The 16,209-nt window shown below is 47.8% G+C and overlaps 1 protein-coding gene across 2 annotated transcripts; it reads right to left on the reverse strand.

Annotated features, from left to right (window-relative positions):
* Positions 1–5,803: 5,803 nt before the first annotated feature.
* Positions 5,804–15,983, reverse strand: LOC117994286 (uncharacterized). Of its 2 annotated transcripts, none has more exons than XM_069507656.1 (9): positions 15,659–15,983; positions 12,967–13,495; positions 12,475–12,622; positions 11,209–11,333; positions 10,669–10,861; positions 10,229–10,521; positions 9,527–9,718; positions 6,816–8,846; positions 5,804–6,461 (listed from the first exon to the last, which is right to left on the reverse strand). In XM_069507656.1, the coding sequence occupies exons 2-9, from the start codon at positions 13,483–13,485 to the stop codon at positions 5,937–5,939; spliced, it is 4,026 nt and encodes a 1,341-aa protein (XP_069363757.1). In that variant the 5' UTR covers positions 13,486–13,495; positions 15,659–15,983; the 3' UTR covers positions 5,804–5,936. The 2 variants fall into 2 exon arrangements, with proteins under 2 accessions (XP_069363757.1, XP_069363758.1); XM_069507657.1 differs by lacking the exon at positions 15,659–15,983 and adding an exon at positions 14,886–15,062.
* Positions 15,984–16,209: the final 226 nt, after the last annotated feature.

The following is a 16,209-nucleotide window of genomic DNA, read 5'->3' on the forward strand; positions in this document are numbered from 1 at the left end:
CAAGCTCCCAAAACTCGATTTAACTTGATTCTTCACAACCGAAATGTTTCATTACAAAGATTTTCACCAAGTCTTATCCATAGAATTAAGTTGCCAACGTGAATGTGCAAAAGAAATAAATACGGAAAACGAAAGCGAAATACGAAAACCGAAAACTAAAAACGGAAACGCAAACGGAAACCCTGTAACAAAGAAAAACAAGATTATAATTTGTGCTGTGTGAAAATTTCGACACGTGGAATTTTCCCGATCAAACACAACTCACCTATTGAACTCCTGGCCACCAATGGTTTTCAGGAGTCCACCCACAACCCATTATCCTCATTTATTTGGGAAGGTAAAATAACTGGAACTGAAAGGGAAATCATGAAATTAGGATTTTCTCTAACCAAACCGCCATTTTGTCGAATCCACATTACTTGATTTTTCACTCACCATAATTGATGAAACATTGAAATACGTTAGGATGACTAAATTTATAACTATTGTATTTTCCCAGGCGAAGCCATGGGCGAAAAGGAGTGAGATTTTCCTGGAACGAAAAAATTCGTCTTCACATGTTGACTCCAGAAAAATTCTAAATCTCACCAATCGGTGTTGCCAGACGCAACCCGAGTGTGGCCGCTCTCATTTAGTTTGATCATGAAGCCAATTCATTTTTGAATATTTGCGGAACCTAAGGATATATTATAAGAACCGTTTTGTTAATGACTTAACAATAACAAATGATATTATGGTTTTATTTAATTATTTTGTTTTATTTTTACGACAATTGACAACGAAGCAAACGCCATCTATTGTGGCTCGAATGAACTCTGAACATCGACCCACGCGTAGTTCTGCACCTTGATGCTAGGTGGCACCAACATACTTTGAACAAAATTGATTTTTATTAAAAGCGAAACGCTAGTTAGTAGTTCAAAATTTACAACGTCACAATACTTCCCCTCCTACGAAAAGGTTCAACAGGTTGAACCACGCTGCCCTCAGCGTCATCCAACAACTACTAACAATTTGCCTGAAACAAACAAGAAAAACACAGAAGTTACGCGTGAACGCACATCTACTACTAACAAGGAAAATTGTCTAACAAAATAAATATACTGAAAACAGTGTAAGGTTTTATACATTATACTTAACTACACAACCCTAACTTCTAAAAAGAATATATACAAAAAAAACTTCATGGTGTCTAAGACACTTGAGTGGAAACATCTTGGCATCATTCTTCAGCTGACTGATAGAATGCGTCTAGGCCTACGGTGGTTCACTCTTTTAAACTACCATCGTAATATTTGTTACTCAACAAATACGGAAAATCTGGTTGTGAACGGGTCCATCTGATATGGCAACCGTTCTCTATCCCATTCGGAAAAATAAAACCGAATCAAAATCGGAATATGAGAAAAAAAAAACGAAATAACTCTCCTAGAAAATAGATCTCGGAACAGAATCGGAAAAATAACAGAAATGATCCATTATCTAGAAGGAAAACGAAAACAAAACACAAAACCCCCCCTTTTCGTTATCCCCAAAGTACGATATTTGCATTTTTACTTTCTCTACCGGTTGGTCTACCACAAGCATTCCAATCATCACATATTCATCCCTACATACATCCACTACATTCATCCTCAACTGAACCATGGTAATGTTACTGTTAATTCAGAACATCACTACACTCATACAAATTCCTAATTGAATATTGATAACTTAAATATTCAAACAGTTTAGACCAAACTAAGTAATGGCAAATATCTACTTCTTAATATCCTTAATATGCCAAGTGCCTATTGGGTGGTTGTCAGCTACTCTAACTAGTTCGTAAACCAAAGGTGACAAAACCTTGACAACCCTGCACTTTTCATACTTAGGTGCCAGCTTAGCTGCGAAAAAATTTGTAGCGTCGCTTTGTGGATAGGTCTTTTTCCACACTATGTCCCCAACAGAATAGCTTGCAGACCTACGCCTTAAGTTGTAATGCGTTGCATACTCTGCATGAGCCTGAAACAAATTTCTCCTAACCTGACCAAATATGTCCTCCAAAGTTCCAAACTTTCCTGCGTATTCCTCCCTTGGAATTCCGGCCTCGTACTCCTTATCCGTGTCCTTATAGAAGGAACCATTTAAAACCGGTTCTCTAGCGTGGACAAGGAAGAACGGGGAGAATCCAGTGGATTCATTAACCGCACTGTTTATGGCGAACTGGACCTTGTACAGGTTTTCGTCCCAGGACCTGTGGTTATCTTTCACAAAAGCGGCTACAGCAGTCATAACAACCTTATTGTACCTCTCAACAAGGTTAACTTGCGGAGTGTACAGTGGTGTGTAGTGTAATTTCGGAATATTATAACGCTTAATGAGATTACGGAATTCAGATCCTGTAAATTGGGACCCATTGTCCACAATCACAGTCTCTGGAACACTATGGTTCAAAAATACAAAATTCTCTAGCGCTTTAACAACAGCGGCACCTGTGGCACGCCGTAACGGAAACAACATTGTATATTTCGAAAAACAACACGTCACCACAAAAAGAAATGTAAATCCTGATTTAGACCTAGGCAAAGGTCCGACTAAATCAGCCGAAATGACCTGAAAAGGTCTCTCGCAGACTTTAGGCTTCCCTAGCAGACCTGGAGTGGCTGATGTCGTGTGTTTATACGCAGAGCAAGTATCACAATTCTTAACGTACTCAACCACGTCCTTATACATACCACGCCAAAAATATCTGAGGGATAATCTGCGATGAGTTATAAATGTATGTGTGTAACTAGTTAACAGGACATAGCGTTTCAAAACTTTAATTATACTAGGTTACCGGAATTTTCAAACATAAGATGTACTTACTATTGAAAGCAATACCCAACAACAACTCAGTTACGCAATGTTTATTACTAAACTGAAGGCAAACATTCACTTATACACCTCCAAGGTAAGTCAAATAACATAATTGAACGGCATAAGCACCATTTATAATGTGTTAATTAAATAAGAAAAAAAACCAATGTTGGACTATACTCAGAAAATTACTTAAACTATCAAACAAAATTTCTAACTATTAGTTATTATTTAGTTAGTTAACCATAAAAACAGCTTAGTGCTCTTTGCAATGTGTCACTACTTAGAAAATTGTACAATCAGCGGAGTACATTTCATAAAATTTACAAAATTTCTCAAAATATACAGAAATAACTATATAAAAAAACGTTCGGGCGCCATTTGTAAGGGTGGTAAATTGGGCGGAATAGAAATATACCCGGATACGGAATAATCTACCACCTTACAAAGATTAGAGGAAAAAAAAATAATTTTACTTACTTGATCTATCTACCTAGTAAAGAATAGAAGCTAGCCGTCGACTCCCTTGTAATGTATATGAGGTGTTATAAATGAAATTTGCTAGATGTTAGGCAAAATTGTTTTTAATGTAACTTTTACCGGGGTCGCTTAATACATAATGATGGCTAATAATGCTTAGTTATTCTAGCTTAATGCCAAGACTTAATTTAGATACATTAGAATGCCTTAGGTAGATAGTACATAAAATCTATGTTTTAAATTTAAGATGCCATTGGCATGGAATAGACAATGACACAGTAAAATTCATAAAATTGTTTCAAAATAAAAGCTCAGTAGTAAAGACAGGGTTCTTACTGTACACATACACTAAGAAGGTTCACTAAACTGTTCCAGGATACAAACATTTGCTTACTTGTAGGTGCGAAGACTGCAAGGTAGCTGGACGGCATCGGCCAAGCTCCCAAAACTCGATTTAACTTGATTCTTCACAACCGAAATGTTTCATTACAAAGATTTTCACCAAGTCTTATCCATAGAATTAAGTTGCCAACGTGAATGTGCAAAAGAAATAAATACGGAAAACGAAAGCGAAATACGAAAACCGAAAACTAAAAACGGAAACGCAAACGGAAACCCTGTAACAAAGAAAAACAAGATTATAATTTGTGCTGTGTGAAAATTTCGACACGTGGAATTTTCCCGATCAAACACAACTCACCTATTGAACTCCTGGCCACCAATGGTTTTCAGGAGTCCACCCACAACCCATTATCCTCATTTATTTGGGAAGGTAAAATAACTGGAACTGAAAGGGAAATCATGAAATTAGGATTTTCTCTAACCAAACCGCCATTTTGTCGAATCCACATTACTTGATTTTTCACTCACCATAATTGATGAAACATTGAAATACGTTAGGATGACTAAATTTATAACTATTGTATTTTCCCAGGCGAAGCCATGGGCGAAAAGGAGTGAGATTTTCCTGGAACGAAAAAATTCGTCTTCACATGTTGACTCCAGAAAAATTCTAAATCTCACCAATCGGTGTTGCCAGACGCAACCCGAGTGTGGCCGCTCTCATTTAGTTTGATCATGAAGCCAATTCATTTTTGAATATTTGCGGAACCTAAGGATATATTATAAGAACCGTTTTGTTAATGACTTAACAATAAACAAATGATATTATGGTTTTATTTAATTATTTTGTTTTATTTTTACGACAATTGACAACGAAGCAAACGCCATCTATTGTGGCTCGAATGAACTCTGAACATCGACCCACGCGTAGTTCTGCACCTTGATGCTAGGTGGCACCAACATACTTTGAACAAAATTGATTTTTATTAAAAGCGAAACGCTAGTTAGTAGTTCAAAATTTACAACGTCACACTTTGTAGAGCGTTGTCTCTGTCACACGTACCTATGTGACGCTTTGTGGGTCTCAACGACGGAGACAATTTGCTTGGAAAATTGAGCCAGGAAAAGGAATGGGGGGGGGGATAGATAAAAATAATAATTCAGAGATAAAAAAAAAGCTCTATTTACACATGTACAGGAAGCGTACTTACAGACAGACATACAACGTATATAATATCTGTTATATCAATACAATTACAAAATATATTTATGGACAGGTTTGAGCTGCTTACTATTTAGTGTGATTCACAAAACTAAGTCTTCCCATTACTGTGGAGACCTAACACAGAGGATCGCTTGTCAAGGCCGCTTTATGCCGGAGCAACAACATGCGACAATGCGGCATGCTAGTGGATGGAAGTCTGTCGGAGCAACAACATGCGACAATGCGGCATGCTAGTGGATGGAAGTCTGTCGGAGCAACAACATGCGACAATGCGGCATGCTAGTGGATGTTTTTCCGAGCACATTCCGAGTTCCAAGCGAGAACGAAATGGAACAAATTGATCTTTAAAAGCTTTGTTATAATTCACTTGTAGTCTGTGTTGGGGAGGAGTCTAGTGGCTCTACACCAGCTCGAGCACCTTGATGGTGCCCTGGCTGTTGGCCGCCAGCAGCGCGGGCCGGTCCTGCGCGCGGCGCCAGCACACGGCGGACACGAACTCGGGCGGCTCCTCGTCCTTGCGCTCGCGCTCCAGGAAGCCGCGCACGGCGTCGAAGCGGTGCGCCAGCAGAGGGCGCGACAGGCCGGAGTAGTACACGTACAGCGCGTTGTTCCGGCTCTACACCAGCTCGAGCACCTTGATGGTGCCCTGGCTGTTGGCCGCCAGCAGCGCGGGCCGGTCCTGCGCGCGGCGCCAGCACACGGCGGACACGAACTCGGGCGGCTCCTCGTCCTTGCGCTCGCGCTCCAGGAAGCCGCGCACGGCGTCGAAGCGGTGCGCCAGCAGAGGGCGCGACAGGCCGGAGTAGTACACGTACAGCGCGTTGTTCCGGCTCTACACCAGCTCGAGCACCTTGATGGTGCCCTGGCTGTTGGCCGCCAGCAGCGCGGGCCGGTCCTGCGCGCGGCGCCAGCACACGGCGGACACGAACTCGGGCGGCTCCTCGTCCTTGCGCTCGCGCTCCAGGAAGCCGCGCACGGCGTCGAAGCGGTGCGCCAGCAGAGGGCGCGACAGGCCGGAGTAGTACACGTACAGCGCGTTGTTCCGGCTCTACACCAGCTCGAGCACCTTGATGGTGCCCTGGCTGTTGGCCGCCAGCAGCGCGGGCCGGTCCTGCGCGCGGCGCCAGCACACGGCGGACACGAACTCGGGCGGCTCCTCGTCCTTGCGCTCGCGCTCCAGGAAGCCGCGCACGGCGTCGAAGCGGTGCGCCAGCAGAGGGCGCGACAGGCCGGAGTAGTACACGTACAGCGCGTTGTTCTCGGAGCCGCACGCCACGTAGCGGCCGTCGGTGGCCAGCCCCACGAAGTTCTTCTCGTTGGCGTGGCCGCTGAAGGAGCGCACGCAGCGCGGCGACTCCACGCGCCACAGCTTCAGCTGCGAGTCGGTGGACGCGGACACCAGCGTGTGCGCGTCCAGGAACTGCACGTACGACACGGCCTTGCGGTGGTCGCGGAACACGGCGAGCGGCGCGCGCGGCGCGCGCAGGTCGTAGTAGTGCACGGCGTGGTCGGCCGAGCCGAAGGCCAGGTGCGCCGAGCTGCGCGGGTTGAAGCGCACGCAGCACACGTTGAACTGCCGACACACACACACATCATCGCCACGTCCATCGTACCGAAACGTAAACTAGATGGCGCTCTACTATTTTAGCTCGTGCCATCATTACCACCATTAACATCATATTATGTGCAATTGAAATGCTTTTTACTTTAATTTGACAGCTGTTGACAAATTTTATTGTATTTTTAAAATATGAATAATAAACTTGGTGGCGCGCTCTTGGAAAGGCCTATGTCCAGCGGTGGACGCAAACAGGCTGATGGATTGGATTAGAATAATAAAAAAATATAACGCGATTGAATCTTGTGAAGAAAGTATATAACGCCATCTATGCTTAGTTTTACGAAATGAATTGTACAAGGTTCATACCTTCGCCTCGAGCGTGGCCACGGAGCGCTCCTGGTTGAGCGCCCACAGCTTGACGCGCGCGTCGTCGCCGCCCGACGCCAGCAGGCGCACGTCCGCGCGGTTGAAGTGCACCGACCACGCGCGCTTGTCGTGCTCCTGTAGGTGATAGTGTAGCATACCTTCGCCTCGAGCGTGGCCACGGAGCGCTCCTGGTTGAGCGCCCACAGCTTGACGCGCGCGTCGTCGCCGCCCGACGCCAGCAGGCGCACGTCCGCGCGGTTGAAGTGCACCGACCACGCGCGCTTGTCGTGCTCCTGTAGGTGATAGTGTAGCATACCTTCGCCTCGAGCGTGGCCACGGAGCGCTCCTGGTTGAGCGCCCACAGCTTGACGCGCGCGTCGTCGCCGCCCGACGCCAGCAGGCGCACGTCCGCGCGGTTGAAGTGCACCGACCACGCGCGCTTGTCGTGCTCCTGTAGGTGATAGTGTAGCATACCTTCGCCTCGAGCGTGGCCACGGAGCGCTCCTGGTTGAGCGCCCACAGCTTGACGCGCGCGTCGTCGCCGCCCGACGCCAGCAGGCGCACGTCCGCGCGGTTGAAGTGCACCGACCACGCGCGCTTGTCGTGCTCCTGTAGGTGATAGTGTAGCATACCTTCGCCTCGAGCGTGGCCACGGAGCGCTCCTGGTTGAGCGCCCACAGCTTGACGCGCGCGTCGTCGCCGCCCGACGCCAGCAGGCGCACGTCCGCGCGGTTGAAGTGCACCGACCACGCGCGCTTGTCGTGCTCCTGTAGGTGATAGTGTAGCATACCTTCGCCTCGAGCGTGGCCACGGAGCGCTCCTGGTTGAGCGCCCACAGCTTGACGCGCGCGTCGTCGCCGCCCGACGCCAGCAGGCGCACGTCCGCGCGGTTGAAGTGCACCGACCACGCGCGCTTGTCGTGCTCCTGTAGGTGATAGTGTAGCATACCTTCGCCTCGAGCGTGGCCACGGAGCGCTCCTGGTTGAGCGCCCACAGCTTGACGCGCGCGTCGTCGCCGCCCGACGCCAGCAGGCGCACGTCCGCGCGGTTGAAGTGCACCGACCACGCGCGCTTGTCGTGCTCCTGTAGGTGATAGTGTAGCATACCTTCGCCTCGAGCGTGGCCACGGAGCGCTCCTGGTTGAGCGCCCACAGCTTGACGCGCGCGTCGTCGCCGCCCGACGCCAGCAGGCGCACGTCCGCGCGGTTGAAGTGCACCGACCACGCGCGCTTGTCGTGCTCCTGTAGGTGATAGTGTAGCATACCTTCGCCTCGAGCGTGGCCACGGAGCGCTCCTGGTTGAGCGCCCACAGCTTGACGCGCGCGTCGTCGCCGCCCGACGCCAGCAGGCGCACGTCCGCGCGGTTGAAGTGCACCGACCACGCGCGCTTGTCGTGCTCCTGTAGGTGATAGTGTAGCATACCTTCGCCTCGAGCGTGGCCACGGAGCGCTCCTGGTTGAGCGCCCACAGCTTGACGCGCGCGTCGTCGCCGCCCGACGCCAGCAGGCGCACGTCCGCGCGGTTGAAGTGCACCGACCACGCGCGCTTGTCGTGCTCCTGTAGGTGATAGTGTAGCATACCTTCGCCTCGAGCGTGGCCACGGAGCGCTCCTGGTTGAGCGCCCACAGCTTGACGCGCGCGTCGTCGCCGCCCGACGCCAGCAGGCGCACGTCCGCGCGGTTGAAGTGCACCGACCACGCGCGCTTGTCGTGCTCCTGTAGGTGATAGTGTAGCATACCTTCGCCTCGAGCGTGGCCACGGAGCGCTCCTGGTTGAGCGCCCACAGCTTGACGCGCGCGTCGTCGCCGCCCGACGCCAGCAGGCGCACGTCCGCGCGGTTGAAGTGCACCGACCACGCGCGCTTGTCGTGCTCCTGTAGGTGATAGTGTAGCATACCTTCGCCTCGAGCGTGGCCACGGAGCGCTCCTGGTTGAGCGCCCACAGCTTGACGCGCGCGTCGTCGCCGCCCGACGCCAGCAGGCGCACGTCCGCGCGGTTGAAGTGCACCGACCACGCGCGCTTGTCGTGCTCCTGTAGGTGATAGTGTAGCATACATACGAGTACAACACTAAAGCTTAAACGTTATATTATATTAACTTCTTCACCGTATATTATGAAGAATCTGTTATCCAGAATATAATTATGAAATTCGAAATAAAATAAATATGTCGGAGTTGATTCGGTAGTAATCGGAATGCAAACGTTGTCTAGCGACGTTGATGGAGTCTGCGCATTACGACACAATCTGGGTTACCAAGGAGACGTAAGAAAAACAATATGGTAAGAGAAAAGACTTGCGTAGAATCATATCCCGCGTTCCTATTTAGCCAACATAATAACCCTGTAGATAAACGCCCAATAGAAGGAAACAAGACGATCCTAGAGCTCTGCCGTCAAATGTATTATGTATCTCTATAATATCTTCTCAATTGTACGGGACCTTCAAGTAAATTTAAAAACCCTGTACGTCAGCATTTTTTAATTTTATTTATTTAGAAAACAAACAGCTAACATATTACATAGTTTTAACCTTAATCTAGAAATTTCATTAAGCCAGTGAAGTTTTCAAAAAAAAAAATTACAAATACTAGTTCCTACTTAACCCCTCTCTTCTTCCTCCGGAACAAGATAAAGTTAGTTTTAGTTGAACTGTTGTTTTTGTGTGTGTATGTGTGTTCGGATTCGGTGAGGAATTTGAGAACACAATTTACCTGCAACGCCCGTGTCCTCACGGCGGCTCCCACGTCCCACACTGACACGGTGCCCTCGTAGTCACTCGACGCTAGCACGTGTTTGTGGTAGTTATTCCACGACACGCAACTTATCTTGTGCGCGCACTGCATCTCTGCGCACGGGTAGTGCACGTCCACCGCGTCGCGCACCACTGCACCGAACTCAAACACCTGCACAGTACCCAACCACACTAACTACGCGCCACGATAGTTACAAATAAGCAAGCGCATCTGCGTTCAAAATAATTAATGAACTTCTTGTCAGCTATTGATAGATTTATTTCTCGAGGAGGAGTACCTAAGAAACTTTATACTGATAAAGGAACCGAGTTCTTTGGCGCATATAAAAATCGACATCATCAGAACAACAGGACTAGGTAAGTATCTTCGTCTCAACCGATAGACATCCACGGCTGGGCATAGGTATCCTAAGGCGACTTACAAACGCCACGGTCTTCTATATCCAGCGGCCTTGTGCGACGCGTGTAATGCCCTACCTGTCCACCTATTGGGGGGGTCTGCCAACGCCGTGCACCAGATAGGTACTTCGCCTGGTCAAAGGTAAGATTACCATTTCAGAACTTTGGGATTCTAATAACTAATATTAACTCCAGCTTCCACTGCGATTTGAGCTTCGTCGTCGATTAGTCTCGAAGGACCGTGCTATAACCTAAAACTCACCTTGATTCGCTTGGTGACGCCGGCGATGGCAAAGAACTCGTCGTCTTTGTCGAACTCGATGGTGGACACGATGGTGGAGTAGTTGATGGCGTCGCTGCAGTACGACAGCGTGGCGAGCGGCCGCAGCGCGCGATATCGCGTGAAGGCAGCCAGGTCGGCGCGGAAGGCCTCCAGCCCGCCGTAGCGCTCGCTGCTGCCGCACGCGACGTCGTCCGCGGAGCCCGGCCCGGCCACGGGCTCGGCGCTGACCGGCAGCTGCGGCGACGAGTCGCTCTCCGGCGCGCGCTGGTCACCTGCAGAACAGTGTTGGATATACCGCTTATTGTTCATTTTCACTAAGCTACAAGCGGCTGCCGGTCAAACTAGAAACACGATCCTCTACATAGATACTAGATATATATACACCAGCAGTGCTGGAGTCGGTGACCGTAGATACCCACCGGCGGCGCTGGAGGCCCTGGTGTCGCTGGCGGTGCTCTGCTGCGGCACGGGGTCGGCGTCGGCGGCGCCCCCGCCCCCGCCGGCGGGCGGCGCGGGGGCGGCGCAGGGCACGGGGGAGAGGCAGGGCGGCGCGGGGGTGGGCGCGCCCGACGCGGGGAAGTACAGCTCGTCCGCACGGTGCGCGAAGTAGCACTGCGGGGACACGACCAACGCCGTAATGTTACAGTTGAAACTATAGTACTCGGACATCGACCTTTAGAAAGAGATGGCGTGTACAGCGTTCTCTGTCGTTGAGACCGACAAAACGTCACACAGATATGAGTGACAGAGACAACACTTGTTGCTGGCTACTGCACTCAGTGTTTGTGCAGATAAAAGTCTGACGATGACATATACAGTGAATTGTATTCATATTTATAATCCATATTGGAGTAAATGATAGCAGTTAGCACCATGCACCGCCACAAGCCACAGCGCTAGTGTTCTATGGAAGCTCTGAACACCGTGGAATGTTTATGTGCAATAGAAAGCAGTTGTACCTGCACGAAGTCGTCGAAGTGCGCGGCCAGGCGGCGCCAGCGCGCGGCCAGCGCGTCCCCCGCACCCCCCGCCGCGCCCCCCGCACCCCCCGCGAAGCTCTCCTCCTCCTCGTTCGGGGGGCTCCCTGCAACGCACACAACAGTTAGCGCCTGGCGTCAGAGCGGACTGCTTTGATGGTTCATGCGTCTTATCCCTACCCTTCTTGAGGGAACAAAGGACGTCAGTTTGCTGAGCACATGGACTCGCACAAGCAGTGTATTGAGGATCGTGGTGGACTGGTTTCATTTCAACCATCCACATACAAGTTAGCTTCTATGCCGATGGTTCTTGCACCACCTGTTGTGGACTCTACTCCTACAACAGCTGTAGCCCAGAGGACTTTTGGAACACAAGTAGCTACTTCGTTTTGTGATGTGGTTGCCGAAGAAACGACGACATCATTATTGGTTGACTCTACATTCTACATTCTGGGTTATTTCAGAGTAAATATGGCATCAGTATATTGATGCAGCATTAGAAACTCGTATGCTTCTTCGTAATTTTTCTTGTTTTTCTTGTTTTATATAATATTTAGTATTTAATATTTAGTATTATTGTAAATTACAGTGATTTTTTTTCATATTTGTATTTTTAGCTTTAAGTTAACTGGTAATCCCGCACTTGCAAACTTTTAAAATGCATCCTGGTTTGCCAGTAATTGGGTGTACACTCTAAATTTTTACTCTGTGAATTGTAATTGTTATTTTATAATATGTGTACTATCTGTTGGCAAACCAATAAAATAAATAAAATAAATAAATAAGTAAAGTAGAGAATGATGTGTTCTTCTACAGATTATACATATTATAGAGGATTGACTTTCCAATCTTCAAGGTTGCCTGGTAGGGATCGCTAATTAGCGATAAGGCCGCCTTTTGTATCTTCCTTCTGTCTGTGTTTTTTATTCTTTAATGTAATCCTTCTTGTGGTTGTGCAAATAAAGTGTATTTATTATTATTATTATTATTGACTACACGAAGAAACGGGATGGTTTGGGTCCATACATACAGTTAAAACAAAGGCTTCTAATAAAATCAGTATTCCCAAATCCTTGCAATACTAAAACTTTAATTTTTTGTCCATCAGTTTATAGTAAAATGGTTTAATGTACATAATTTACAAATTACTTAATACTTCACGGTGTATATGAAGCCGGTTCCCTTTTTATAAGTCATATTAATTTCAGCTCCTGATGATTACAGACAGACAGACAGACAGATACATACGCGGCTGCGTCTCGCCCAGCTCGCCGAGCCTCGGGCGCACGTCGCGCACGGGGTCAGGCGAGCCGTGCTCCGTGGGGGAAGGCAGGCGCCCGAGCTCCGCCGCACCGGCGCGCAGCTCGCGGAGCACGCCGCCCACGTGCTCCATGTCCTGATACATTTATCACAATATGAGTAGTCTAATAATCAGCATTAAAAAGAAGCAATTGTAATAATCTATTCTAAAGTGAAGACCCTTTTACTTTCCGCGTCGACATTACAGCCACAAACTACGGCCTGATATCTGAATTCACTGTAGTCTATGTTTTATTTTCTTCTCAGTATGGGCCATTGTGAGCCAAGAGTAGTTAACTTGACAATTCCAAAGCGAATTCACAGTTTACGGCACTTTGGACGTGTTCGTACGTGTTCGCACGAGTCGAATTCGTACGAAAATGTAGCCAAAGTATCAAGAAACCCAAATGGAGCTGACCTGATTTCCAATACTGAGCTCACCTTCTTGACGAGCGCCGCCTCCCTGGTGAGCTGCTCGAGCTGGTGCGTGCGGTGCCGCAGCAGCTGCGCCAGGAACTCGTACAGCAGGCGGTGGTGCGCGTGTGCCGACTCCGCCTCCAGCAGCCGCTTGCGCCGCGTCAGCACGTCCAGCATGCCCTCCACGTCGGGCAGCGCCAGGTGGCGCGCCTCGGCCGCCAGCAGCGCGCGCAGGCGCTCCGCGTCGCCCGGCTCGGCCGCCGCCGCTCCCGCGGGGGGGCGCGCGCGCAGGCGGCGGCGCGCCACCAGCTCGTTGAGCAGGAAGTTGGGGAAGTAGTGGTCGCGGCCCGCCAGCGCCGCGCCGCACTTGGGGCAGCGCCGGTGCAGCTCCACGGACTTGGCGATGCAGGCGTAGCAGAAGGAGTGCCCGCAGCGCGTGACGTAGGCCTCGTCGATGAGCTCGAAGCACACGGGGCACAGCAGGTCGCAGTCCTTGTCCTCCAGCGAGCCGCCCAGCCCGCCCAGCGCCGCCGCGCCCGCCATCGCGCCGCTCCTACCCACCAACACCAACTAAGCTCTTATGTGTATCACCAATCAAGTGATTGCATCTCATACAATGATTGCAGCTAAACAAGTTTCATTTCATTACATTATTCCTATATAATATTAGGTATAGTATTAGGTTAGTTTTTAGAAAACTTGTAACTGTCTTTCTGCAACACAGGTTTTTTCCTAGTGCAGACTGCAGAGGGTAGGAAACTCGTTTCTTGTGTCTAAATTCAAAATAAATTATTCTTATTCTTATTCTTATTGTCTAAACACTTTGAAGTACTTACCAAATACCATCCGCACAATGAATAACACCTTTTTAATTTTTGTATTAAATATTTGTATTTATAACAGCAATACAAATACACATTCTGTATTTTTATCTCTTCATTATAGTTCATGAGATACAGCTAGCTGACAGACAGACAGATAGATGGACGGACGGAGAGTGGAGGCTTAGTAATAGGGTCCCATTGGTGCCCTTTGGTTACAGAACCCTAAAAATGTGCTCTTAAGTAAATTATATGTGCAAGGAACCAGGCCTGAGAGGTTAGCAGTGAGAAATATGATGTAGCTTTAGTTTTTGTAATTAATTATCACCATTACATTATTATATTATTATTATTTTTAATAGAATACTAAATAATTTTGCGCCAAGCTTACCTTTACAAATTCTTCAATCTGACAATCAAAAAGTGTACAATGATACCCAATTTGAATGAATTATTTTTGATTTTTGATTTTTTTATGATGCAAAGAGACTACCGTCTCAGTGTGTACCAGCACATCGCAAGGACACCACAATTATAGCACATATACCTATTAGGGTCCCATACCTCAAAAGGAAAAAGAAACCCTTATAGGATCACTTTGTTATCTGTATGTGTGTTGTGTCTATCGAGACCTGTCAAGTGTCAAGGGAGTCAAAACCTACAGGGTAGTTCTGGTTGAGCTACAATCATGTCATTAGACAAGAACACACCCTGCAGCACAATGTGAATTTGTGTTTATATCACAAACATATTGTTAAGAAATGTTATTTCTTGTATGATGGTAAGGAACCCTTTGTGCATGTCTGACTCGCACGTGGTGGTTCTCACTTAAGCACTGTGCTGGGAGAGATCCTAATCAGAAGCACATTTAACTGCTACGGTTTGTAATGACGGCCCCGCTGGAGCAGAGCTGTACCTTCCATTGAGAGCTCCACAATCAATGTGTGGCAGTCAACTTGGAAATGCAGCAGAGGAGACCATGCTCAGTAGTGAGCCAGCGATGAGTTCACTATAATTGTGAAGATTAGAGTGAACTGCTATGTTCATATAAATAACTACTTACTTTTGTTGAATGTAAATAATCGATTTTGACTGTTTGTAATAATTAACCCTATCGATTACTTAATTTGTTTTGGATCTGTTGGCCCATCTCTCCAGTCCACAGGTGTCCCCTTGGCCAGTATATCCCTCTCCAGTCCACAGGTGTCCCCTTGGCCAGTATATCCCTCTCCAGTCCACAGGTGTCCCCTTGGCCAGTATATCCCTCTCCAGTCCACAGGTGTCCCCTTGGCCAGTATATCCCTCTCCAGTCCACAGGTGTCCCCTTGGCCAGTATATCCCTCTCCAGTCCACAGGTGTCCCCTTGGCCAGTATATCCCTCTCCAGTCCACAGGTGTCCCCTTGGCCAGTATATCCCTCTCCAGTCCACAGGTGTCCCCTTGGCCAGTATATCCCTCTCCAGTCCACAGGTGTCCCCTTGGCCAGTATATCCCTCTCCAGTCCACAGGTGTCCCCTTGGCCAGTATATCCCTCTCCAGTCCACAGGTGTCCCCTTGGCCAGTATATCCCTCTCCAGTCCACAGGTGTCCCCTTGGCCAGTATATCCCTCTCCAGTCCACAGGTGTCCCCTTGGCCAGTATATCCCTCTCCAGTCCACAGGTGTCCCCTTGGCCAGTATATCCCTCTCCAGTCCACAGGTGTCCCCTTGGCCAGTATATCCCTCTCCAGTCCACAGGTGTCCCCTTGGCCAGTATATCCAAATTTCGAGGTTTAAGTAACGTCTATTCATTTTAACAAATACTTCAACAGTTGTAGGCCGCAAACCTAATCAATTGGGAAAGTAATAGAAAGGCGCCAAGTTATATAAACATAACATAAAAAATACTAGAACTTACAGTTGAATGGCTGGCGAAGAAGCATCCTCTGGAGCATGCTACTCCTGAAATAGGACCTTCAGGAGATCGGAATCCTAGCTCGAGCACATCACAAGTGCTTATTGATGATTGTGCACAACGAAGCCACTTCACACTACACTTTGACACTTTTCTACTGTTTAATAGTTTTCTCTTAGATCTACAATTATGTACTAAATGTCTCCATATTATCGCGAATTTAAGGTCCCTAATTCTTGGTTTTCTCGCTGGTTTTCTCAAGAAAACTTGAAAAGCGGTGCCATTCACAACAAATTCGTCAAATTAATTGACATTGACGTTTGACTTGACTGACATTACTTTGTCAGTGCTACGGTGCTACCACTCATTATAATCATCAGTGTGATGGAAAACAACAACCAACCGTTTTGCTCAATTTCCGACAAGATTTTTGTACTAATTGAAACGCTGATACAAACTGTTAATTATTTTAATATTTTAATCATCCTCCAGCCACGTTGTTTAATTTCATTGATAAATAATATAATTTTAGTTGGTAACCCAGCTCCTTTCGC

This window comes from Maniola hyperantus, chromosome 26 (genome assembly GCF_902806685.2).
Source record: "Maniola hyperantus chromosome 26, iAphHyp1.2, whole genome shotgun sequence".
NCBI classification, from domain to species: domain Eukaryota; kingdom Metazoa; phylum Arthropoda; class Insecta; order Lepidoptera; family Nymphalidae; genus Maniola; species Maniola hyperantus.